Source organism: Suncus etruscus, chromosome 17 (genome assembly GCF_024139225.1).
Source record: "Suncus etruscus isolate mSunEtr1 chromosome 17, mSunEtr1.pri.cur, whole genome shotgun sequence".
Classification (NCBI taxonomy): Eukaryota; Metazoa; Chordata; class Mammalia; order Eulipotyphla; family Soricidae; genus Suncus; species Suncus etruscus.
The window spans coordinates 45285457-45313189 of NC_064864.1; the positions used below are offsets into that span (position 1 = coordinate 45285457).

Sequence of the window (27733 nt, forward strand, 5' to 3'; positions counted from 1 at the left end):
ATTATTATATCTTTAATTGGCCTGTGGTCATGTTCTTTTAATAAGATTTTGTGATGGATGCTTCATATGCTTATGCTTTAAACATGAACATGTGATGCCAACCAAACAAGATTCATTTGATTCATTCTTTCCCAAGTCTGCTGAAAAAATGTAACTGTTCATGCAATCTTTAGAATAATGTTTAAGCACACTTGGACTTAATGTTTAAGCACACTTGCTAATGGCGTCCCAAGTAAGTGTATCTTTGTATGAATCAGGGGAAAGCACAAAATGAAATGTGCTGTTCTCTTTCCTATTTGTTATGTTTATGCCTAATGGAGAGTACAAAGGGATTCTTCTATATATGCTAGTTTAGACTTTCGCAAATTTCCAATATGTAACCTGTAAAGAAAAATAATTTTGAGTGTTTTTTTCCTCACTATAAATTAGAACAGCTGCCAAAAAGGGTTTTCTAGTCTGATCACCCTATTGTATAAGAGAGATTCCTCTGAGGTCTCATGATAGATTTGGATAGTGAGAATGGTAACTAAAAACCCAGCCAATGTAAACAGCAAAAGAGATACTTCTACTTTTTCCTTCTGTATGTTCTACAAAATAGTCTCTGAAATACTAACAAAGTTACTATTGGTCTGAGACATTTTTTTTCCTTTTTTGCCAAACTGCCATTAGGGTTTTATAGCAGCAACTATTCTCAAATATAGTTTTTTTAACATCTGAAATTAAACTCAATTTTGAACTTATACATAACTCTCTATCTTTCCTCTTGGAATATTATTTTTTCAATCTGTATTTCCTTCTCTCCCTTCTGCATGCCCAAAATTCTATAACCCAGCTTATTCTGACTTAGTGCCTCTCCCCCAGTACATTTAAAGGATATTTCTTTTACTGAACAGCTTTGGAACTGCAGCAGTAATAGAAACAGAATGAGGAATGGACCTAATATAGAGATTTGGGGGGGGGGGATCTGAATCACAGAGTTTGTGATGCCATCCATAGAACATCCCCCAGTGCTGAAATCCATATAGATAGATGTGAATTGTTTCCTGGAATCCTTTTTATTTTTAATGTCTTGGGGGGTTTGCTGGTTGTAAGCTCTAACTTTCTTATCTAAAGGAAGATGGAAAATACTGTTCATTTCTATAACCTATGGAAAAATTATTGACACTCATTTTACCCAAGTCTCTGTTTGAAAATAGATACTGGGGGACCAGAGTGATAGCACAGCGGTAGGGCATTTGCCTTTCACATGTCCGACCCTGGACGGACTCAATTTTGATCCCTGGCATCCCAAATATCCCTAAGCCTGCCAGAAGCAGAACCAGGAGTAACCCCTGAGCGCCACTGGGTATGGCCCAAAAACCAAAAATGAAAAAAAAAAAGAAAAAGAAAAAGATGCTGGGCCACACTAGAGACATGAGGTACCTTCATGGCAGAATAAAGCTGTCTGAAAGGGAATTTTGTAAAATAATAATAATTCATTCACCATCACCTATTGCTCTTCTCCTTTGCCTTCTCCCTTCACCAAAAAACAAAGCTCGGGGTTTGGATCACATTGCTGAAAGTATTCTCTCATACCTGGATGCCAAATCATTATGTGCTGCTGAACTTGTATGCAAAGAATGGTACCGAGTGACGTCTGATGGCATGTTATGGAAGAAGCTCATCGAAAGAATGGTCAGGACTGATTCTCTGTGGAGAGGTCTGGCAGAACGAAGAGGGTGGTGAGCCTTTTAACCTTTCTGGATTTTAGTGCACTTCAAGTCCCAGCTGCTCACTCAGTTATTGAAATAGTATTGGATCAGTGAGACCATTTACTTTCTGCAGTGGTATTGCTGGTGTGTAACAAAAACAAACACATATGTACTTTTCAATTTTTTAAATAACATAAAAATGTGTTAATAGGGCCCGGAGAGATAGCACAGCAGCGTTTGCCTTGCAAGCAGCCGATCCAGGACCAAAGGTGGTTGGTTCGAATCCCGGTGTCCCATATGGTCCCTCGTGCCTGCCAGGAGCTATTTCTGAGCAGACAGCCAGGAGTAATCCCTGAGCACCACCGGTGTGGCCCAAAAACAAACCAAAAAAAAATGTGTTAATAGGGGCCAGCAGGAAGGGTACTTGCCTAACATGCAGCCAATCTAGCTTTGTCCCATGGCATACCATATGGTCCCTCAAACCCATCAGGAGTGATCCTTGAATACAGAGCCAGAAATAAGTCTTGAGCACTGCTGGGTGTGTGTGTGGGGGGAGGGGAGTATTAATAGTACTTTGTAAAAATTAGTGAAAACTGACCAGCCTCTTCATTTAAAGCATTCTTGCCTCAGGGCAGCAAATAGTATTCTGATATGTGCTGGGCGACAGTTTATAAAGTAAGATGATTTCTGTATACGGAAACCATCAGAGCCCACTTTCCTCGAAAATAGTCCATAATAAAGAATGATCTTCTCCAAGGATCTCTTGCCTTTCTTCTAGATCTGTAGTATTTGATAACCTTTGTAATCAAAATTATTTTATGTCCAATTGAAATAAGAACTCTAGCAATAATAAAGAGTGAAAATAGACATTACTATAAATCATTTTCTTTTCAATTTAATTTTCTCAATATTTTATTGCTTAATCCTGAACTATTACAAGCATATTGTTAATAGCCTAAGGAACTTGATTTTTTTTTTTTTGGTCATTCTTAACAGAAAGGCACCCTTTCATTAGAACTTAGAGAGGGCCGGAGAGATAACATGGAGATAAGGTGTTTGCCTTTCATGCAGAAGCTCATTGGTTCGAATCCCAGCATCCCATATGGTCCCCTGAGCCTACCAGGAGCAATTTCTGAGCATGTAGCCAGGGATAACCCCTGAGCACTGCCGGGTGTGACCCAAAAACAAACAAAAACAATAGGTCTCCTATGAATAATATTTTTTTCAGATGGTGTCTTTTGAGTGTGTCTAGAAGTCAAATGTAAGGACCAGGGAGATGGCAGGAGCATATGCTTTATGTTCAAGAACCCCATGTTTCAAACCCTGGTTTAAAAACCAACATCACATTATTTACCACCACCACTTTACAAACCAGCACTGCCAGGATTGATCCTTGAGCACAGAACCTGGAGCTATGCATATATATATAAGAGCACTATGTATGGAATATGGCACAAAAGCAAAAATTAGGTGTGAGGCCAAGATATTATATAGCAGAGAAAACAAATCTAATTTTTCACATCTTGTTTTATGCTTTAGAAATTATTGTTTTGGGGCTATGCCAACAGTGCTGAAGAACTATTCCCAACTCAATGGTTGGGGATACTCCAAATGGTGGTTAATGCTCTGGTCAGTCCCCTGACCAGGTGGTGCCAAGGATTGAACCCAGGTCTCTTGAGTACACGGCATGTGCTCCAATCACTTGGCCATTTCCCAGCTCCTGGAACGAAATTATTTAAGGAATGAAAAAGCAAAGTATATAGTTGTATGGCATTCAGAGTCCATCATTTTTCTAACAGTAGCATGACTAACCTTAGAAATAGAGTTCTCATATGGCAGTAACATTGATGGGAAAATTCTGGGGCAGCTAGGAATAATCCTCTATTCCTTAGGGGAATGAAAAATGAAGAGATAAAAAAAATGAAAAGAAACTTTCTTCCAAATAACTTCTGACCTGAAATTTCAGAGATTCATTTCCACAGCTATAAAAAATTTTTTTTCCTGTTCAAATATATTTTGGGGAGCTGGAAATACAGTACTTGCCTTGCATGTGCCTGACCTGGATTGAATCCCCGACATCCCATGTGGTCCCAGAGTACTGCCAAGAGTGATTCCTGAGTGCAGAACAAGGCATCACTGAATACAACCCCCCCCCCAGAATATATGTGTGTGTGTGTGTGTGTGTATACATACATACACACAAACACATGTTTTTTGGTCCCATTTGACTAACTACAAATGACAGTAACCTTTCATCAGACTACATGGAAGTTTATAAAGTTCTTTTTTCCCCTTGAAGACTGGAGTAGCAAGTAGATAATAAGATCTTTGCAACTGCATATGAAAATGCCAAAGTTAACCAATAAACACAGGTTCCCCAATTTTTCATAGAAATGACAGTAGCAATATCTGTTATGCTTAGTTCCAAAAGAAAAAATAAAATCATTGAAAAATGTCTTTTGTGTCTTTTAAAAAGAAATGTGAAAACATGACAGAAATTATCTGGGATCCATCACTAATCACTTTCTTTGATATTTTTAGTTGCTAAAACAGTTTGAATATCCTTCAGAAGTCTTACTATATAGTTCTTTAACTTTGAAGACATTCACCATCTTAACTTGAGATAGTCCCATAAATCAAATAATATCTGCTTTTTTATCCCATGAAAAACTCCTTCAATTTCTTGTTAGCTTTTTGTTCTGGTTTTTGTTTTTTTGGGGCGGGGAGGGAGGGTCACACCCAGCAGTGCTTAGGGGTTACTCGTGGCTCTGTGCTTAGAAATCACTCCTGGTAGGCATGGGGGACCATATGGGATGCTGGGATTTGAACCACCATCTTTTGCATGCAAGGCAAACAAACGCCTTACCTCCATGCTATCTCTCCAGCCCAATTTCTTTTTTTTTTTTTTTTTTGATTTTTGGGTCACACCCAGCAGTGCTCAGGGGTTATTCCTGGCTCTATGCTGAGAAATCACTCCTGGCAGGCTCAGGGGACCATATGGAATGCCAGGATTTGAACCACCAACCTTCTGCATGCAAAGCAAACACCTTTCCTCCATGCTATCTCTCTGGCCCCTGGCCCAATTTCTTGTTAGCTTTTTAAGTATTTGTACATGATGCTTACTTTTTTGGTTTTTGGCCCACACCCGGTGGCAGCGCTCTGACTCTGTGCTCAGAAGTCACTCCTGGCAGACATGGGGGACCATATGGGATGCCAGGATTTGAACTACTGTCCGTCCTAGATCAGCTGTGCAAGGCAAATGCCTTACCACTGTGCTATCACTCCAGCCTCACATGATGCAATTTTGGGTTGGTTTTCTTCCCCAACTTAAAAAAAAGGGGGACAACTTTCATCTAGAATCAATACACGCTTTCTGTCATACTTTTCCTCAAATTTTATTTAAAGGCTGAAGCAATAGCACAGTAGTTGGGGCTCTTGCCTTGCAGGTGACTGGCCTGAGTTTGATCCCTGGTACCACATATGGTTCCCTAAGCCCTTCCAGCAGTAATAGCTCATGTGGCATCCCAAATTTATTTTTAAGTTTTATCCTTTTCTTCTTATCAAATACATAAAAACAATTTTTTATTAAAAATTTTGGTTTGAGTAGCTTCTACTTTACTATTACTTTCTACATATAGGTAAACTGACAGTTTGCACTTAGGATATGAACTCTTCTATTTTCTCTCTTGACTAACATTAGCTCTCTCTGTTCAGTAATGTTAAGTCTTAAAGTATAATAAAAGACCACTTGGGAAAGGTCTATTTTCTTAATCAGCAGATCACATTTTATGATAACATTTGAATTTAATGTTTAGCATTTATCATTTACTCACTAGTGATACTAGGCATTTATATATAAGTAGTCCCTGTTGTCAGAGAGCTCCATCATAAAAGGTTCTGACTTACAGCAAAGCTGCGGATAGAAAATTCATTTTATAAAATCTAGCTACTGTTTTTGGTAGCACCTTTGATTTAAAGAAATTTGAATACTTTATTAATAAGTCATAAAATTAGTACAATCAAATGCTACCAATATATATATATGATTTCTCATTTTGAAGAATATAGAGGTAGTTCAATTCTATATGAAGAAAATTCTAGGGTGCCTGGACAAGGAATATTGTTCAAAGGACTAGAGGACATGCACTATATGTGTAGGTCCCTGAGTTTGATCCCTAACACCACAGTGCTTTCTACATGACACTGCCACGGTTGCCCTGGTTGCCCTCAGCTCTGCTGGGCCCAGAAGAAAGATTCACATTTCAATCATTGAACCATCTGACTACCTTGAACTAGTATCACCAGAAGTGATCTCTGGGCTTTCTGAGTATTACTTCAGACAGAGGCCCTTCAAGAAATCCTAGTGTACCTTTATAAAAATAAAAAGCTACCAAGATTCAATGGAAGACAAGAACCTTAAGTAATGTTGGGCATTGAGAGATAATAGAAGGTGGAGTCTAAAGTCAGTCATTCCATTCAATTCCTATGTCTACTCACTGTATGACCTTTATGGTTTGTTTGTTTGGGGTCACACCCTGGGATGCTCAGGGGTTACTCCTGGCTGTATGCTCAGAAATTGCTCTTGGCAGGCTGAGGGACCATCTTGGTTGCCGGATATAGAACTGAAGTCTGACCAGGGTTGGCCGCATGCAAGGCAAAAGCGCTACTGCTGTACTATCTCTTCGGCCCCACAATATGACCTTGAGCAAAGAACTTTTCTGACATGTGATTTCGTTCTCTGCAAAGTGAATATAGTGATTCTTTTTGTTTGTTTTGTTTTTGTTTTTGGGTCACACCTGGTGGTGTTCAGGAGTTACTCCTGGGTTTGTGCTCAGAAATCGCTCCTGGCAGGCACGGGGGACCACATGGGATGTCAGGATTCAAACCACCGTCTGTCCTGGATCAGCTGCATGCAAGGCAAATGCCCTACCTACTGCTGTGCTATCTCTCCGGCCCCAAATATTAAAGGCCTCTTCATTAAAGGATGTTGGAGTTGAAAATAAATAATTTTTAACCATCTTTAGAACCTTCATTTAAAAGAATCTTTGCTGGGTTTTTTTGTTTTTGTTTCTGGGCCACACCCAGTAGTGTTCAAAGGTTACTCTTGGCTCTGTGCTCAGAAATCACTCCTGGCAGGCTGGGGGAACCATATGGGATGCCAGGAATAGAGCCTCAGTCTATCCTGGGTGGGCCATGTGCAAGGCAGGCATTCTACCATTTTGTTTTTGAGACATACTTGGTGGTACTCAGGACTTACTCCTGGCTTTGCACTCAGAAATTACTCCTGATGGGACTCATGAAAACATATGTGGTATGATTGAACACAGGTCAGCCTCATGCAAGGCAATACTCTATACACTATACCGTCACTCTGGCCTCTGTTTTTGCAATATGTGTAGAGAATAAGAGAAGTCTACCTTTAAGACAGAATTCTTTTTTTTTTTTTTGGGGGGGGGGTGGGCCACACCCAGCAGTGCTCAGGGGTTACTCCTGGCTGTCTGCTCAGAAATAGCTCCTGGCAGGCACGGGGGACCATATGGGACACCAGGATTCGAACCAACCACCTTTGGTCCTGGATCGGCTGCTTGCGAGGCAAACGCCGCTGTGCTATCTCTCCGGGCCCAAGACAGAATTCTTCATACTTCGTCTTATTTCCTTTTTCTTTATGTTGGTGTACAGTATCTTACTATTAGCCCTTTTTATTCCTAAGCTTCTTCATTGCAAACTTTCCTCAGAGCCAGCTACCTTCCTGATAGAAAATTTTTATCAACTAATTTTCAAGGTATATAATGGGATGGGGGTAGGGGAGAAATGCTCCTAGAGACATCAAACAATTAATTACATTGTAATGGAGCTACAGAGGGAGGAGTGGCTGACTGGCCCAGAGAAAATATGATTTTCTGGTGCCAGGATTACACTCAGAGGCATTTCTATCTATCTCCACTTTGCAAGGCACAGTGCCAGTGAGAGAACAGCAGTTAGTACACCCATAGTGGGGTTTACTATCTTCCACACCGTGTTTGGTGGGTTCTTAACTTCAGGATGAGGAATTAAATTTTTTACCCAGCAGGAAGTGATTGCCATTTACTGACATTTTTTTCTTTGGTAGAAAAGATTTAGCTTGGAACATGAATATTACAGAGATGTGCCGTCGTAAGGAAGGAGATGCTTACAAGTATTGCTCACTTGCATCAGGGAAAGGCAGTCAAATGCACATGTGGATGTGCAGAGCCAGGAACACACCTGTGAAAGCCAATTTCATGCCTTAGACTTAACAGCACAGTGTTCTTAGGAGTGCTCTTAGATATTTCTTTTCATCTTCCATACCTGCTGCTGGACACTCCTGTGATCCCTTAGTTTTCTGTTGAAATAAACGGAATTGCTCCTTTAAAGCCCAGCTACACCGACCACCAGCCGTCTGGTGAGCCACAACACACACACCTTTCCCCACATAAGTGAAGATTAGAAAAACGTGCTCTCCATGACAGAGACACAACGTAGCTGCCTAAGCCACTAAACCTCATCAACAACAGCACACAGCTTTACTCTGTGGGGCACGTGCCTGTTCACCATCACCAACAGAAGTTTCTAGAGAGAAGACCAGTGAGTCAGACCAGTGTATCAGAGATCTGACAGACCAATAGGTAGATTCTAATTATAAGTATTTTGGCTTTCTGCTAACATATTCATTTTCCTGATTCTTTGATAGCCTGTTGGTTATTATATGTTTTACCCAAAAGTAAATTAGTGTTGGCTGAGTTCCGTAGAGCCCAGGAAGTTTATAGTCTGCCACGGGACTCCTGAAATAGAGCTTACCTCTCTGCACCTCTTGTTAAGGAGATTTTATGAAATGGTAACTATAAACACACTTTGAAGAAGTAAAAATCTCCTTGTAAATGTTTTAATAGTTATTCTTACTGGGATTTATTTCTTGTTTTTCTAGGGGACAGTATTTATTCAAAAACAAACCTCCTGATGGAAATGCTCCTCCCAACTCTTTTTATAGAGCACTTTATCCTAAAATTATACAAGACATTGAGGTAAGAATCTATGTATATATAGGTATTTGCCAAATACTAGAGAACCATCAGCTTTCTTCAGTAGCAACAGTGTTACAAGTCCCATGAAAGCATATTGATGTGGAGTCCATTTCTTGGGGCCCTAGAGATGGCACAACGGTAGGGCGTTTGCCTTGCAGGTGGCTGACCCAAGATGGATAATGGTTCGATCCCTTGCATCCCATATGGTCCCCCTAGCCTTTCAGGAGCGATTTCTGATCTTAGAGCCAGGAGTAACCCCTGAGCGCCACCAGGTGTGACCCAGAAACCAAAACGTAGAAAATAAAAACCTAAATGAAAGTCCATTTCTTTATTAATGAATGGGATCAGGGGTTGGCAACCTTTAAGACATAAAGAGCCACTTGGACTCATTTCTGAAGGAAAAAAACCTGGGAGCCGCAAAACCATTGTGACATTTAAAACAAATAAAGCACTGCATAGTGACGCTCTGGGGTTACTCCTGGCTACGCGCTCAGAAATCACTCCTGGCTCGGGGGACCACATGGGACACTGGGGGATTGAACTGAGGTCGGTCCTAGGTCAGCCACATGCAGGTCAAATGCCCTACCACTGCACCACCACTCCAGCCAGCATACATTGTTTCTTATTTTAATGCTATCTATATACAGGATCATACAGTTAGCTGTCATCTGAAGGAAAAAATTAACTTTATCACTTAACAATGTAAAACCTATATTTGTGCAAATTAATAGCTAATTAAAATATCTAAGTCAGGCCGGAGAGATAGCATGGAGGTAAGGTGTTTGCCTTGCATACAGAAGGTCGGTGGTTCAAATCCTGGCATTCCAAATGGTCCTCTGAGCCTGCCAGGAGCGATTTCTGAGCGTAGAGCCAGGAGTAACCCCTGAGCACTGCTGGGTATGACCCAAAAACCAAAAAAAAAAAAAAAAAAAAGTTTAAGTGATACCACTCCCTGCCCCCATGCTATTGGCCCTGGCAAAGCTTCAAAAGAGCTGCATACAGCTCTGGAGCCTCGGGTTGCTGACCCCTGGAATGGTAAAATTTGTAAACTATCAATTCCCTCAATAAAATTTTTAATTGTTTAATGGTAGATACATAGATGAAAGAGAATGATATCTTCATAGTAATAGTAAGACTATCAAGGTGGCATTTATAAACTGGTATTTTCTAAATGAGCCTTCATAGAAATTGACTGGGAGAAATGACAATCAGGTATGCAAATCCTAAGTACATGACCTTAAGTGGCTCAGAGTTTGCCATCTATTGATAAGCAGTCTTTTTCTGCAGGTTTATTATTTAATTGAATGCGTTCTGTGTAGGAGAATTCCAGAAAAATCTTTACTAGCATAAAAGATGTCTGGTTTGCATGACTGTATACATATCCCTTAGAGTAAAGCAGTGAGTGTTTGTCTTCGGTTATCTTGAAAGAGGTCCTGGTCCTCTCCTACTTACTACTTCTCTACAAATTGACCCTTTCAGACAATAGAATCTAATTGGAGGTGTGGAAGACATAGTTTACAGAGAATTCACTGCAGAAGTGAAACAAGCAAAGGTGTTTACTGTTTACAATATGATGATCAGAAGATAGTAAGCGGCCTTCGAGATAATACCATTAAGGTGAGTTGTCTTCAGTTGTGGGAATGAGGCTGACCTCAGTCATAAAGCAATCCAAGGGTTGGAGTAGTAGTGCAGCAAGATGAGTGCTTACCTTTCACATGGCTGACCCTCGTTCCATTCCCAGTACCACAATGTTTTCCTAATCCTTGCCAGGAATAAGCCCTGATTATTAGTGGGTGTAGCCCTTAAACAACAACAACAAAAGCAGTTTGAAAGGATGAGTTCTAAGCATTATTTTCAGTAAATTATTTTCAGTAAATAGGAGTCTTAGGTTGTTTTCGATCATAAAACCAAAATCATTTTCCTAAAGGACAGCTACCATCTTTCCACCCCTTCCACTTCTTTCTTTCTTTCTCCAAAGTGCATACAAATGAACAATTCCAGTGTTAAATTTTCTTCTTGATGTGCACTGAATAGGCTGTTACTCTCTTGGCCTTCACATAATTATATACTTCTCCATTAGTTAATGAAAAGGCTAAAGTCTGCATTAGTTCTGAAGCCACATATAGATAGGTGCTTAGCTATACCTATAGAAAAGAATGCATTCCACATTACCCTGGGCTTTGATTCTTTGGGGGAATCAAACACATAATAGAACTAACAAGTCTCTGCAGCACCCCATTATCAGTGATCAAAAGGATCTTATTTGCCATCCTAGATCTGGGATAAAAGCACACTGGAATGCAAGAGAATTCTCACAGGCCACACGGGCTCTGTACTGTGTCTCCAGTATGACGAGAGGGTGATCATAACTGGATCATCGGATTCCACAGTCAGGTAGACATTTTCAGATAATCTGAAACATCAGCTCTATTTTGTTCTTTGTCATAAAGAGTAATTGTGTATATACCTGTATGAACAAAATTCTGAAACTTTATAACTAAAGAAGAATAAGTCATCAACTCCCCCACTATTTGTGCCAATCTAAAACTAGAAAACATGATTTAGGGATAATTTTTAAGGTAAGTTTATATTTTTGTATGTTTAGGAACCTATACATTCTGTTTTAATTTGGGGTGATTAGTTTATTATTGAAACAGTAAAAATCTTTCATTGCTTACAAAAACTGCCTCAACGGGGGAATGATAGGAGTAGAATGAAGCTTTTGTTTCGGATAGTTATAACTGTAGTGCAGACATGCATTATCTCTTTTAAAATGTATACAGGTGAGCAATGCTCTCTCTTTGCCAGCCCTTCCCCTGCTGTCCCTGCAGTTTTTAATTGCAAACTTGACTCACAAGGGGCCTTCATTTTCCAGAGGCGTTAGTGATTTGATGACACAGCCATTATGCTGCTGGAGTCCAGTGTAGCTTGAGTTCTGGGTACCAGCAGCACTGCTGGAAACCTCTGTAAGGAATTTTGCCTTAAGCTAAAGGACTTAGCAAACATAATGCATCAAAAGTAACCTTAAAAAAATTTGAGGGAGAAAAGCAGTTAACTGCATTGTTAGAATCTCTGAAGTTAAATGTTTACCATTTCAAGTTATCCTCTGTGAATAGAAAAGTCTGTTCCTATTTCTTGTCTTTTGACTTAAGGCATAGCAAACTCTGTTTTACCAGTTATCAACATTCAACATTTATTGGTGCTCATGGAGTACCTAGGAGCAGATATCTTATAGAGGCTAACATCATTTTTTTTTTTTTTGGTTTTTGGGTCACACCCGGCAGTGCTCAGGGGTTACTCCTGGCTCTATGCTCAGAAATCGCTCCTGGCAGGCACGGGGGACCATATGGGACGCCGGGATTTGAACCACGGACCTTCTGCATGAAAGGCAAACACCTTACCTCCATGCTATCTCTCCGGCCCCTAAGGCTAACATCATTTATAGGATTGGGAAGATTCTTTAAAAGGGAGTTAATCTGGAAAGTGAAAGTTACAAAAATAAAAGTAAATACATAAAAATAGGTTAATCATTATGTCATCACACAAAATTCAAAAGTCTTCTTTCTACTCTGCAGTAAACCCATATTTAGAGTGAGAAAATTATTCCTTTTTTTTTTCTTTTTTTTTTTTTTTTGGTTTTTTTGGGCCACACCCGGCGGTGCTCAGGGGTTACTCCTGGCTGTCTGCTCAGAAATAGCTCCTGGCAGGCACGGGGGACCATGTGGGACATCGGGATTCGAACCAACCACCTTTGGTCCTGGATCGGCTGCTTGCAAGGCAAACGCCGCTGTGCTATCTCTTCGGGCCCCGAAAATTATTCCTGATCCCAAGCCTATTCAGAGTCCGCAATGAAGCCTGGTGCGTGAGATATTTTAATCTAGGTTCATGGGACTCAAATCCACAGTAAATAACTTTATTCCAGAAGCTTTGGATTTGCATTAGTTCTGGTTTTTGAGAATATGGATGTTGCTTCTGTCAGTCAGATGCAATTTTTTTTATTAATGGTATTCAATTGAATATTAGGGTTTTATTATCTGAAATCTGGGTCCACCTAGTAGATGTTGGGGACTGCTATTTTATGCCTGCCCCCCCCCCAATTTTCTGAGAATTCAAGTAGATTTCCACAGTCTCTTTCTACCACTCTTTCATGGTCCTCAGTTCATAGTGCTACAGAAGGGTAGAGAGTAATGCTAAAATGGCATGAGGCTATGGGGATATTGGGGAGGAAAAGAATTAAATACTAATAGTAGGTTATAGTGTGATTACTACTGAAATCTCAGATAATCTCCCTGATGCTGTTTGTTCCAGAGTATGGGATGTAAACACAGGTGAAATGCTGAACACGTTGATTCACCATTGTGAAGCAGTTCTGCACTTGCGTTTCAATAATGGCATGATGGTGACCTGCTCCAAAGATCGCTCCATTGCTGTCTGGGATATGGCCTCCCCAACTGATATTACCCTTCGGAGGGTGTTAGTTGGACACCGAGCTGCTGTCAATGTTGTAGATTTTGATGACAAGTACATTGTTTCTGCATCTGGAGATAGAACTATAAAAGTAAGAAATCACTTTTTGAGTACGTCTTCTAGAGAACCAGTTTCTTTTCTTTCTCCCCCCCCCCCTTTTTTTTTGTGTGTGTGTGTTTTGGTTTTTGGGTCACACCCGGCAGCACTCAGGGGCTATTCCTGGCTCTGCACTCAGAAATCGCCCCCAGCAAGCTTGGGGGACCATATGGGATGCCGGGATTCCAACCACTGTCCTTCTGCATGCAAGGCAAACACTCTACCACTGTGCTATCTCTCTAGCCCCATTTCCCCTCTTTTTTTAAAAAATGTTTTGGATCTTCCATGCAGTGCTGAAGCCCTTCCTCACAGTTCTCAGCCAATCAGACAGCAGCATCAAGGATTGTCCAGGCCACACTGCCAATGCTCAGGAACCTCCATGACCCATCAGTTCTTAGGGCACTCCAGGGCTACACCTAATGTTGCTTAGGGCACCCATGACCAAACCAGGCTCAGCCTCTTGGAAAGCAAGTACCTCTTGGAAAGCAAGTACCCTCCCTGTGCTATTTCTCCACACCCAAACCTCACAGCAAAACAACTTAATATTTAATTTATTCCAGTCTGTGTGATAAAAGGTAGTGAGACAAATTGTATAACAATTTTAGTTGAATGTTTTATTCCTACAAATAATGGTGAGTGTGAGAAGGGCAAGGGTAAATTTAAGTTAAGAAAATTTATCTCCTTGGGGCTGGAGCAATAGCATAGCAGTAGGGTGTTTGCCTTGCATGTGGCCAACATGAGACAGAGCCCGGTTCAATCCCAGCATCCCATATGGTCCCCTGTGTCTGCCAGAAGAGATTTCTAAGTGCAGAGTCAGGAGTAAGCCCTGAGTGCCACCAGTTGTGACCCAAAAACCAAAATACAAAGGAAAAAAAGAAAAGAAAATTCATCTCCATGGTCAGAGAATAGTAGGCACTTGCCTTGAATATCACCAGCCCCATTTTGATTCTCAGAACCATATATGGTCCCCCTCAAGCTCTCCTGGGAGTGAGCCCTGAGCAGAATCAGAAATAATTGCTGAGCACTGCCAGATATGGCCCCAAAATCCAAACAGGAAATAAAAGGACCCCTGAGAGTCATTGGGTGTGGCACAAAAAAATTAAAAGGAAATTTATCTGCAAGGGCCAGAAAGATATTACAGGTTCTTGGTTTACTTGTGACTGACTCTGGTTTGATTTTCAACATAATCCCTGGCATCACATGGTTCCCCCATACAGCATGCAGCCCACCTCATCACTCCCCCATCTCAGAAAGTTTTGGGGTTTTTTTTTGTTTTGGTTTTTGTTTTTTGACCCAGCAGCACTCAGGGGTTATTCCTGGCCCTGCGCTCAGAAGTTGCTCCTCACAGGCTCCGGAGACCATATGGGATGCTGGAAATTGAACCAGAATCCTTTCGGGGTTGGCTGCTTGCAAGGCAAATACCCTACTGCTGTGCTATCACTCCAGCCCCACATCCCATAAAGTCTTATCTCAAGATCAAACTTACCCAGTAAGAGTAAATCAATTAAGGAATTCTCATATGATAGTAGCTAGTGACTGATTAGCAATATATCAACATAATATAAACTTGTAGTTTTCTTTTTTTTTTTTTTTTTTTTGGTTTTGGTTTTGGTTTTGGGGCCACACCCAGTGACACTCAGTGGTTACTCCTGGCAATACGCTCAAAAATCGCTCCTGACTTGGGAGACCATATGGGTCGCCGGGGGATCGAACCGTGTTCCATCCTAGGTTAGCACGTGCAAGGCGCTACCTCTTGTGCCACTATTCTGGCCCTAAACTCGTCATTTTCTTTGTTTTATTTTAGAAGTTGACATTTTCCCTTTGATTCAGTTCAATTTATGCCTCCCGAAGACTTCAGTGCCATATAGTTTACTATTAAAAGCACCCATCTACCAAATGCTATTTTGTTGTTGTTGTTGTTTTGGTTTTGGTTTTGGGTTTTTGGGGGTTATACCCAGAAGCGCTCAAGGGTTTCTCCTGGCTCTGCACTCAGGAATCACTCTTGGCAGTCTTGGGGGACCATATGGGATGCGGGATTCAAACCACTGTTCATCCTGGGTCTGCTGTGTGCAAGGCAAATGCCCTACCACTGTGCTATCTCTTCAGCCCCCAAATGCTATTTTTCAAGGTGGGGTTGGGGGGTGATAAGGGCCTCCCAGAATGGTGCTTAGAGCCACTCTCAGTGACATTTAGTAATCCTGACAGTTTTGTGTTTGGACCCAGCATTGCTCAAGAACCCACCCAGTGCCAGGGATCAAACTCGGACTGTTGTGTGCCAGGCATAAATGCTAGCCCTTTGAGTTATTTCCAAGTTCATTAATGCTATATTCTTTTCTTGTTTGTCTCCTCTCTTTTAACATTTTATTTTAGGCACTGTGTTTTACAATACTGTTAATGGTAGGATTTTGTGAATATATCATTCCAGTACCACATCCTCCACCAGAGTGTCAACTTCCCTCTACCAGTGAGACAATGTTCCCCCACCCCCTCTCTCCCTTCCTGTTCCCTCTACCACCTCTGTAATAAGCTTCCTACTAAAGACCAGTTCTGTTTCTGATGCCTTTGTGCATTCACTATTCCTTTACTTTACTTCTTATACCCACTTATCTGAGAGAGATCATTCCATTCCTGTCCCTCTCCTAACTACCTTCACTCAGCACCTGGATACTCCAGGTCATCCATGTGGCCCAGTAGTATTCCACTGTGTTTATACAACATAGTTTATTTATCCAGTCTTCTGTCTTTGAACACTTGGATTGTTTCCAGATTTTGACTTCTGTAAATAGTGCTGCAGTGAACATCAAAGTGCAAATGTCTTCTCTTGGCTAGAATTCTTTGGCCTTTGGGGTTCATGCTCAGAGTGAAATTGCTGGGCCATATGGAAACTCAATTCCTAGTTTTTTGAGAAGTATCCATATTGTTTTCCAGAAATGTTGCTATATTTTGTTTCAGGTATGGAACACAAGTACTTGCGAGTTTGTAAGGACCTTAAATGGACACAAACGTGGCATCGCCTGTTTGCAGTACAGAGACAGGCTGGTTGTGAGTGGCTCATCTGACAATACAATCAGGTGAGCAGCAGGTGCCTTACAGAAAAGACCACTATTAGCTTGCCATTTGTTGTTTGCTCGTGGACCATGCAAATTGTCAAAGGTGCTATGCTTATAATAAAATGTTTTTCATTTACTAACTTCCATAGGTTAAAAGCTTGTCTCTCTGAATTAGAGGTAGTATAGTAAGGCCTTTTGCTGATATATTTCTTTACCATAATAGTTTTGTCAAATCATAGATCTATTTAAAAGGTGCTGCTTGTGTGGTTAGAGTGATAACACAACAGATAGGGCATTTGCCTTGCATATTATTGATCTGGTTTAGATCCCTGGTATCCAATATGGTCTCCCAAGAACCACCAGAAGTAATTCCTGAGCACAGATATAGGAGTAATCTGTGAGCATTGCTAGGTATGTTCCAAAACCCAAAATAAATAAATAAAATATGTAAAATCACCCCACATGCCATATTTCCAACCCCAGGTGAACGGTTCTGGTCTGAAGCAGGGTTGTGCATGAAGTAATCCAAACCAAGCAGAGGTGAAGCACTTGTTGTCTGATGATCTTCTACCTCATATGGAGAGTGAACTACCTGCCAGAACTGTTGTTTTTTATTGATTACAGAGACCACCCCTGGGCTGAGGAGTAAGGACCGAAGGCCTATCCTGAGCCAGTCCTGCCCAGGTTTTCTTGATGCTAAGTCAGGAAAATCTCTTTTTTGAGTAAAGCCAAGTTGTAATCAAACAGATACAAAGAAACCATGGATGATTTTTGTTTTGGGTGGAACCAAGTTGTTAAGTTAAAAAAAATAAAAAGCATTGCTTGAGTGAGGATAAATGTATGAGTGCATGAGAAATGGATGGATGTTGAAGAACCTCTTTGTTAATTTTTTAATAAGTTATTCTTTTAAATAACTAAAGGCCTTTTCTCTCTTCCACTCTTTAACAAGAAAGAAGGTTTGTCTTTCTACTAAATAATATACATTTTGTTTTCATCACATAAGTAATTCCAAATACTGGAGCTACCAGTATTTGGAATTATGAATAATCCACAAGTTATAGTACTTTTTGCTATATTTCTTTAACGAAGATAAATGACATGTCAAAAATTCAGAAGACTGGTTAATTTGCTCTCTTCCTCCAAAGATGAAAATTCCATTGCAAACAACCACAGATAGAACTATTATAGCCAAGGAAGTTATTTCTAGAAGCCATTTGCATTAATCTTAACAACATGCAGATTTTTTAATTGTATCTAAAAGTTTTGAACTTAGTCTTTCTACCCACTAAAAATGACTCCTGGGCCATAGGTGTAAGCAGTGTCCACAGTGACTACTGCATGACTGGATGTCACTGACATTCTATCTCTTTCTGCTTGTTTATTTTTGGGGGAGGGCAGGTGGGGGGCACACCCAGCTGTGCTCAGGGCTTACTTTTGGCTATGTGCTCAGGGATCAGTCTTTGGGGGGTTAGGGATCAAACCCAGTTCTGCTGCATAGATGGCAGCTTCCTTCCCCACCTATCCTGCCCAGCATATGGTTCTTCAAGGTGAGTTCTGAAAGCATTGCTACTTTCAACTTGTTCATTTCTTTCATGAGAGTTATGTTTTAGGTTTATACTTTATATGCTTTGGTGTGATCTCAGTCACAGAATTGTATGGGGCATTGTCCTTAAATTATTTACTATTTTTGAACTTAAGTCATACATTTTTTTATCTTAGTTATATAGCAAAAGAAAAACAAATCATATTTAAAACAATGCAAACATTTGTATTGGTATTGAGTGATTTTATTTATTTATTTTTGGTTAGAAAAGTATTTCTCATATTGTATTTGAGTGATTTTATTTTTAAAGATATGTGATATGGACTGGAGAGTTAGCCAGCAAGTGAGACACTTGCTAAGCATGCAGCTGACCCCAGCATCATACATGGTTTCCTGAGCACTAAGTCAGGAGTAAAACCTGAGCACAGCTGATTGTGGCCTCCCCCAGAAGAGGGAAACAAACAGAACATGAAATTTAAAGTTTTGAGAAGAATTAAGTAGGTGTTAGTGAAATTTCACTTGTCTCGCTTTCCTTTCCAGATTATGGGACATAGAATGTGGTGCGTGCTTACGAGTCTTAGAAGGCCATGAAGAATTGGTGCGCTGTATTCGATTCGATAACAAGAGAATTGTTAGTGGGGCCTATGATGGGTGAGTTTGCTAACAGGGTTAAAAAGATCTACTGAGCAGGGCCGGAGAGATAGCACGGAGTTAGGGCATTTTCCTTGCATGCAGAAGGATGGTGGTTCGAATCCCGGCATCCCATATGGTTCCCTGTGCCTGCCAGGAGCGATTTCTGAGCATAGAGCAAGGTGTGACCCCCCCCCCTCAAAAAAAAAAAAAAAAAAGATCTACTGGAGCTGGAGAGATAGTACAGAAGTTTTGATACAGAAGTTTGAACCCAGCCTTGCACACAGCCAACCCAAGTCAAATCCTCAGCACCCATATGGTCTCCTGAGCCCTCCAGGAGTAACCCTGAGAACAGCCAGGTGTGGCCCAAAAACAAAATGAAAATCTGCATTTTGGAAAGGGATGTCTTTCAGTAGAAAGCTTTTACCTTAATTATGTGAGGCCCAGGACTTAATTTCTAGCACAGCAAAACAGACAACAACAATAAAAATATCTTAATCCCACCTGCTTCAGGATCTTAAATATATTAATGCCCTTTTTTATCTCTAAAAATTTTACACAAAGGACATGTAATACATTACCCTTCTGTTTATCTCTTCACCTCTCCTTTTATTTTATTTATTTATTTATTTATTTATTTTGGTTTTTGGCGGTGCTCAGGGGTTACTCCTGGCTGTCTGCTCAGAAATAGCTCCTGGCAGGCACGGGGGACCATATGGGACACTGGGATTCGAACCAACCACCTCTGGTCCTGGATCGGCTGCTTGCAAGGCAAACGCCGCTGTGCTATCTCTCCGGGCCCTCTCCTTTTATTTTTTGTTTTACTTCCCCAGGTTATCTTCCCAACCATCTGATGTGCTGGTTATGATTTTCATTAATACTTTGGTTATTTGCTTAAAATTCTCATTTTGCCCTTTAAAGCAAAGAATCCAACTAATCTAGTATAGGAAGATATGCATATAATCTAATAATTTACTAAAAGAATTGAAAGCTTTGGAATATAGTATCTTTGAAATTTGAATTTTACAGTCTTGAAATTTTATCCCTTTAAGTGAGTCCTAAAAGTGCAAACTTTTGTATAAACTTTATTCATTCATGTTATATATTTATTTGTTTCTACTTTACAGTTTGGGGTATTTTGGTTTTTTTGAAGGGGGTTTGCCATTCTTCCTGTGTTTTTTTGATTTGCTTTTTAACTTTGTCTCCTGTTTGATCTTCAGAAAAATTAAAGTGTGGGATCTTGTAGCTGCTTTAGACCCTCGTGCTCCTGCAGGGACTCTCTGTCTTCGGACACTTGTGGTAAGACCCTTTTTGTTTAAATGGGTTTAAGGAGCAGGAAAGTATATACAATGGTGTACTGTGGATGCAGGTCTAGATTTGAGGGTTATACCTCTGACAAGTTACTAAGTGAAAAGACAATCAGTACATGACTAGAATATTTTTATATATTGCTTTTCATCTAAAATTACTTAAAAAGGGGCAAGGATATAGCTCAGTGTGAAAGCATTGCTTTACATGTTTGAGGACCTAAGGTCAATCCCCCAGAGCCCAAAAAGAAATAAGGTTTTGAAAGTGCTTTAGAGGAACCAAAGAGATAGAGTAGTGGGCAGGGAGCTTGTCTTACACAGAGCTGACCCAGGTTCAATTCCCAATACCCATGTGGTTCCCTAAGCACTACCAGGAGTGATCCCAGGAGTAAGCCCTGAGCACCTTCAGGTGTGGCCCAAAAAAGGGCGTGGACAGGACATAAACCGGAAGTGCATTTAGACTATATGGAAAGGAAAATGCAGCTGTTTAATAGCTGCATAACAAATTTATACAACAGTTTAATACAGGAAGTGAGTAAGAATTCTATATCTTCCAGAACAGTAGCAGGTTCTTAAGGAGAGAAAAAAATATAATTTCTCAAATTGGAACCTGTCCAGAGTCTGAGGACCTATACACCTGTGCTTTCACAAAATACCCTGGAAGTCTGAGGGAACTAACTCCTGGTCTGCCCGTTAGTCCTACAGCCTATTCAAAACATGCTACCTCAAGCAACTTGAGTATTCCATCTTTTTTTATTTCTCATATGCCCCCTTGACTGAACATCTGGACATTTGGGGAAAGAAGTGACTCAAAAACGAGGAACACTGAACCTTTGAAAGCACTATATTCTTTATCATGGTATTTGCCAAAGGCCCAAGTTGAAAAATGACCTATGGTTCAAAGCTGCTTCATTAGAGGAAGAAGATCAGGTAGGGTACCAGTGAGAATGGAATCTTTTTTACAGCTAAGAGAGAAGATGAGAGCAATTATTTGAGCCCAGCCCTTTTAATCTAGTTGAACAAACAGGTAGTCTTTAAACTGTATTTTCCTCCCTCCTCTTCTAAATGTGAATGGATATGTAGCCAGAAGGAAGCTTTAAAGTATATTCCTGCTGGGAGTGACCCCACACATACACTCAAGCATCACTAGGCATGCTCAGAAACAAAAACAAATTAACCTTACTCCTAACCGATGCTGGAGTATAACACCTTTGTTTTTGTTTTGTTTTGGGGGGCCACACCTTGCAGTGCTCAGGAGTTACTCCTGCTCTGCACTCAGGAATCATTCCTGGCAATGTTCAGGAAACCAAATGGGATGTCAGGGAATTAAACCCAGGTCAGCCACTAGCAAGGCAAGTGCTTTATCCCTTGTGCTATCTCTCCAGCACACTGTTCTTACTTTTTTAAAGATATCACAATAGATATCTTAAATTATTTAAGTATGCCAATAAGTATAGCAGGTAAGGCATTTAGCTTTCATGCAGCCAGCCCAGGTTTAATTTCTGATACCACATGTGGCCCTCTGAACACCTCCAAAAGCGATCCCTGAGCACAGAATCAGGAAGGAGTAAGCCTTGAGCATCTCTGAGAAAGACCGAAAACAAAATCAAACCCCACCCCCCAAAAATGATAACAGATCCTGAGAGTAGACCTCCAGAACTGAGTTTGCTAAGAGGGTCTGATGCGAGACGATCTAGAAACAGTGGTAGAGGGACACTACCACTCTGGTGGTGGGTGTAGTATAGTAGCATTAGATGCCTGAAACATTACTACAAATAGCATTGTAGCTCAGTACCTAAAAAAAATTTTTTATTAAAACCACAATAAAATATAACTGCAAACTTTCCAAAATGGTTCAGATCTGACAGTATCGATTTGTTGAAGAGGTAAATTAACTAGAATGCTGTCACCTTGCTAAGGTGCAGTTTACACAAACCTTTCCTGTTTACTATTTGCCCAGAAATTCTCCTCTTAGGTGAACTTACGTATATTATACTTACGTCCATAAAAAGACATGTACATAAATGTTTATGGCAGCTTTAGGTATAATAGTCAATACTACAATCAACCCATATGTTCACCAACAGGAGAAAAGATGAGTTGTAGTGTGTTCATATAATGGGATATCAGCCAGTAATAGCACAAAAGATAAACTGCTGTTATATGCAGTAATGAAGAGGAATCACGTACTATTGGGTAAGAGAAATGAAAGAAAGGGTTGGGAAGTTGACTGAAACAAATGCTTTGCAAGCAGATGGCCTAAGCACTTCCAGGAGCAACCCCTGAGTGTCACTGCAGACGAGGAGACTGAGCACTACTGGGTGTGACCCCAAACAAAATTAAAGAAAGAAACCCACACGCGTGTTATATGAGTGACACTGTTCACTTGAAATTCAAGAACAGAAAAACATTGATGATGGTAACATTAGAGTGAAGGGTGGTACCAGACCAGACTGCAAGTGCTTCCTGGGCACTGCAATCCTTTGCCAGATCAGGTGATGCTACTGCTGGTGTGCTAGCAGCCCTTACACCTACTTATGGAGCCAGTTACTTAGGTTACATTTTCATGAATTTTGCAAGCTTGTTAACTTACAATGGATAGCTTGAAATTGGTCAGAGGAGTAATTTGTACACAAAATGTGCAAATGAATTTACAAATTGGGGAAGTGTTAGGTAATGAAATTGACTGGCTTACCTCTTGTGAGTACATACGTCTCTTTGACCTCACTGGGGATGTGGCTTAATGGTAGAGCATATGCTTGGCATTTTTGAGGCCCTGGGTTGTATGGTGTGTATGCACACATACACACAAACACACGCATCACTAAATTTTTGGCTTCTGATTGCAAAAGAATATTGGAAGGATATATAGTGATGGAGGTTGAAACAATCTTTTCCGCTAGAGTCAAAGAGAATAGTGCAGAAAAGCTGCTATGCTTTCTAGCTTGTCTTTTTGACATGTCTTATGCCATGAATGTGAAACTGACTGCCTGATATTCGACTTTTAGGGATTTTTTTCTATATTCATGAAGCAGCTTGAAAATAATAGAGAAATTGTCAGTATGCCATAGCCTTTCAGTAGACAAGTTCTTTGGATATTTTACTAAATGCATGTTCTTTTGATTTGGGGTAGAATAAAATTTATTTCTACTTCTTTTGCATTTTTAGGAGCATTCTGGAAGAGTTTTTCGACTCCAGTTTGATGAATTCCAGATTGTCAGTAGTTCTCATGATGACACAATCCTCATTTGGGACTTCCTAAATGACCCAGCAACTCAAGTCGAACCTCCCAGATCCCCTTCTCGAACATATACCTATATTTCCAGATAAATAATCAGAAATGACCTCATATTTGCCCAGGTATGGAAAGGATTGTGTACACAATAGTGTGGTTTACAGATTAAAAAATTACAGCCAGGTATGGCTGGCATAGGGAGTACCCTGCCCTTTTCTCTCCCAGTCTATCATACCAGGCTGTGTGCTTGCACAGCACAAGCCAGGGTTAGGTTGGCACATTAGATGCTTCCTTTCATGATGACAGCCAGCCTCAATTCTCTATGATTCTTAAAATAAATCTGGGTAAAGGGCCCGGAGAGATAGCACAGTGGCGTTTGCCTTGCAAGCAGCCGATCCAGGACCAAAGGTGGTTGGTTCGAATCCCGGTGTCCCACATGGTCCCCGTGCCTGCCAGGAGCTATTTCTGAGCAGAGAGCCAGGAGTAACCCCTGAGCACCGCCGGGTGTGGCCCAAAAACCAAAATAAATAAATAAATAAATAAATAAATAAATAAATAAATAAATAAATCTGGGTGAAAATAGAATGAAATTTGGGGCCGGGAAGGTGGCGCTAGAGGTAAGGTGTCTGCCTCGCAAGTGCTAGCGTAGGAGGACCGTGGTTCAATCCCCCGGCGTACCATATGGTCCCCACAAGCCAGGAGCGATTTCTGAGCTCATAGCCAGGAGTCACTCCTGAGCATCAAACAGGTATGGCCCAAAAACAAAAAACAAAAAAAAAAAAAAAAGAAAAGAAGATGAGATTTGCATATGTTTAAAAGCTCAGATTAATAATACAAAAGCTTGTGTCTTTGTATTTCTTAGATCAAATCATACTTACAATACAGACCCTTAACAAAGTAGATGTTTCATATGTGAGTGGAAAGCCTCTTGATGAAGTATTACACTACTCCTTATAGCTCTGTCTTGTCAGTGTCAAGTAGCTTTTGCATTCTTATCCCCGCTCCCCTTTTGCTTCCAAAGAAAAGACTATCTTGTCTTCTTGTCCAATGCTTGCCTTGATTCTTGTGACAGAGGTACACATTCAGTACTCTCCACTGAGTAACTTTGTGCAGTGGTTCTGAGTTGTGACTCATGCCTCATCCTCCTCCACCTGACCACAAGATCGAACTAGGTGAGAACTCAAGCTGTAAATATGCCCTAGAGCTTGAGTTCCCAAGTTGAGTTTCTTTATTAGTAAAGCAAGAGTCAAGAGTTGAACTGTCTTTCCTACTGCTACCTCCCAAGTCTATTGCAAGGATATTTTGAGGTGTCATGCAAAATCTTTAGTGCTTGCCACAGTGTTGCTACATACTGAACTCTTAGTGACAAAATTGTAGTTAGGGGCCTGAGCAATAGCACAGTGGTAGGATGTTTGCCTTGCTGACCCAGGACGGACCTAGGTTGAATCCCCCATGTCCCATATGGTCCCCCGAGTCAAGAGCGATTTCTTAGTGCAAAGCCAGGAGTAACCCCTGAGCATCACCACATGTGGCCCAAAAACCAAAAGAAAAGTAAAATAGAATTGTGGGGCTGGAGAGATAGCATGGAGATAAGGAGTTTGCCTTTCATGCAGGACGGTGGTTCAAATCCCAGCATCCCATATGGTTTCCCATGCCTGTCAGGAGCAATTTCTGAGTGTGGAGCCAGGAGTGACCCTTGAGCGCTGCCGGGTGTGACCCAAAAAACAAAAAATAAATAAATAAAAAATAGAATTGTAATTATTATACCCATCCCCAATTTTACCAAAAACTTTCTTCCTCAGATGACTATCGCACTTTGCCATTTTTAACATTTTCCTCTTTCTTCCTCTCATTCTTGAAACAAACATCCCCTGATACCTGGGCTTCCTCAATTAATTGAACTCCCTTTTATGAGCTTCTTTATCTCATCTCAATGCTTTAGGTCCCATCACAATGTAAATAGCCTCTAAATTTATATCTCTAGTCTCAGCCCCAGTCATAGTCTTCAGGGCAAGGTGCCAGCCAATGCCTGAAATACCAAGAACACTCCTGGTGCATCTAACAGTCTGACTTTTCCCTGTCCACGTCATCTGTCCCTTCCTGCAAGCACCCAGATAGCTTGATAGACAGACACACACACACATACACTGACATGTGAGTGAGTTACTGACACAGCTCTGTTCCTGCCACTCAGGACCAAAAACTGTAGCTGTTTTAATCTGTTTTTCAAATAAAAGCTTGATACTATACCCGTTCTAGATGACCACTCTTGATCACAAGAGATCAGATCATTACTTTGTGTGAGCATTGTGGCCCTGAGCATGTCAGTGCACCCCACCAAATCCCTAAATAAGCTGTATAGTTTGACAGCAATGCCCGAGTGCTATAGGCAGGGAGCAGGACCTCGTCATTCTCCCAATTGACAGCTAAAATAATATCCTCTTCATCTTAGAACAAGTGACAATTACAGGCAAAGGGACTAATGCCTATTTGTTCTGTTTCCACACAGGACTCATTAACGTTGTGGTATTTAACGTATCTGCCAATACCAGGATGAGCAGCAGCAGTAACAATCAGACTATCGGACTACGATCCACCTTCCCGGGCTAGCTGAGGAGCAGGGCTTTGAGACTCCTATTGGGACACAGTTGGTCTACAGTCGACCCAGGATGGTCTTCTCAGCACAGCGGACTGCTTCCATGCTGCTATCTGAAGATGTCTTTTATCTCTCATGAATGATTGGAACTTTTAAACCTTACCTCACTTTCCCTTCTCCTTTCCCCTCTACACCTGTTTATTCCTCATTTGATTCCAGACAGAGATGTCCTATAAACATATTTAGTGTTTTGCAGAATCTCTCTTGCTTTGCCCAGTAAGCAGAAGAACTAGTTTCTCTCTAGTCAGTCCACAGGGAAAGACTCACTTTTAGGGGACAGAGGGCTACAGCTTCAAACCAGCACCTATTGTCCCCCCAGAAACTGTAGAATGCCCAGTGCTTGGCCAGATCAGCCCAGTTCGTGTCCTTAAGAGGAGAGAGTTTGCCTGTGTAGCTTCTGGGGCAAGAAAGACAGAATAAAATGCTAGAAGAACCTGGCCTTCTAAATGATCCTATCTTTATGTCCCTCTTTGACCTGCCCCTACCCTCCCCTTAACTCACCCCTTCTGCTTCACCTGAGAAGAAAGAGTATGAAGAGAGTGTCCTCAGTTGGCCTGAGGATTAACAACTAGAAAATGTAATCCTGGAAAGAGTTAAGTGCTCTTCCATCAGAATTTCAAACCAGGCTTTGCTGCAAGTGACTAAAGTGGCTACCGTGGATCCCTGACATGGTACTCTCATCATATTTCTCACTCTTCTCTCATCACCTCCTAACACTCCTCTCCCAAGAAAGCAGAGTAGAGGAGAAATTTCCTGGTCTCCATCAGTGGTTGTATCTTTTCTGGACTCAGCAGTCTCCTTGATTCCATGTAGAGTGTGGCAAGGAGTTGCTGATTGCATTTCCTCTCATTAACAATTAGATGTGTAATAAAAAGCTTTGCACTTCATCTTAAATCACTGGTAAGGCTCAGCCTACAGAAAGGCTTGAAATGGCCAGAGCCTGTCGCTTGGTGCATTATACATAATGGCTCTCTGAGTTTCTTATCAGGGTCTGTCAGCACCCAGGCAGTCTGTGTCTATTGCCAAGACCCTGATCAGATGATTAGAGTAGCTTAAGAGGTCGTCAGAAGTAAAAGTTGATTTCTTTTTTATGTTGATCAGTATATCATCTTTTCAGTCTAATAATCTCAACTCTGCACTATAGAACCTTCCTTCTGCTTTTTCCCAAAATCAGTATTTAGAAAGGGCAAAGCTGCCTGAGAGAGGATCAGGGTGAAGTTTGGCACACAGGGTCTATTAATGTGGCAGAAACTGCCTTTTCTTTCCTTTTCTTCCTCCTTCTGGCCTTACTTTGTTTCACACCCCAGGCCCCAACCCATAAAAATCTCTCTGGCAGCTGGTGAAAAATGTTAATAAATGAACCTCAGCAAAGCAGTTTGTGGACTTACGTGCCCTTCAGTTGCAGCACGTGTTGCCCTGAGCTAGGGGCACAGGGAACACTGTTGGCATGTGCTCAACTTGCTTCCGTACCAGAATCAGTCTGCTTAGCATTTCATGCGGGGTGGGCACACCGTGGAAGGCACCAAGTGCATTGTGGTTCTTGAGTTTCCTCTGAACTGAAACTCCAGAGATGCCAGGACCAGAGTTTCTAAGTTTCCTAAACAATACAACTGAGTTGTTTGTTTTATTTTAAAAAACTTTTAACCAGTTGCTATAAACATTTCAGAATAGGATCCAGTTATTGGTGACCTTCCACGGGGTGATGGGGGAGAGGGGAGTCAAAGTCAACTTGAGTCTAATCTGATTTGCAAGAAGGGAGCTTTTGCCCCTGATAAAGTCAGTCCTCAACACTGAGAAGCAGTTTATGCAGTGTTTGTTTCTTTCTTGCTTTAGAAGTGTTTTTAAGCTCTTAGTTCCAGGTCATATTCAGAAAATAAGTTTCCAGCACCGAGATCTGTTGTAGCCTGATACATATTTTCAAACTGTAATTACTTTTCCATCTAACTTAATGCTGCAGAGAATTCTGTTCTCTTTAGCCACTATCAAGGTTCCTTGTGTATTGTGTTAACTAAGACCAA

General features: G+C 41.0%; 1 protein-coding gene across 2 annotated transcripts in view; it reads left to right on the forward strand.

Annotated features, from left to right (window-relative positions):
* Nucleotides 1–26153, forward strand: part of BTRC (beta-transducin repeat containing E3 ubiquitin protein ligase) — a 240470-nt gene extending 214317 nt beyond the window's left edge. For both annotated transcript variants that reach the window (XM_049790860.1, XM_049790861.1), the window contains 10 exons: nucleotides 1535–1721; nucleotides 8635–8731; nucleotides 10211–10348; nucleotides 11007–11125; nucleotides 13040–13289; nucleotides 16247–16365; nucleotides 18428–18538; nucleotides 19738–19816; nucleotides 22993–23184; nucleotides 25569–26153. In XM_049790860.1, the coding sequence (XP_049646817.1) occupies nucleotides 1535–1721; nucleotides 8635–8731; nucleotides 10211–10348; nucleotides 11007–11125; nucleotides 13040–13289; nucleotides 16247–16365; nucleotides 18428–18538; nucleotides 19738–19816; nucleotides 22993–23154 (1262 nt within the window). In that variant the 3' untranslated portion in view covers nucleotides 23155–23184; nucleotides 25569–26153. The remainder of the gene's footprint in view (nucleotides 1–1534; nucleotides 1722–8634; nucleotides 8732–10210; nucleotides 10349–11006; nucleotides 11126–13039; nucleotides 13290–16246; nucleotides 16366–18427; nucleotides 18539–19737; nucleotides 19817–22992; nucleotides 23185–25568) is intronic.
* Nucleotides 26154–27733: the final 1580 nt, after the last annotated feature.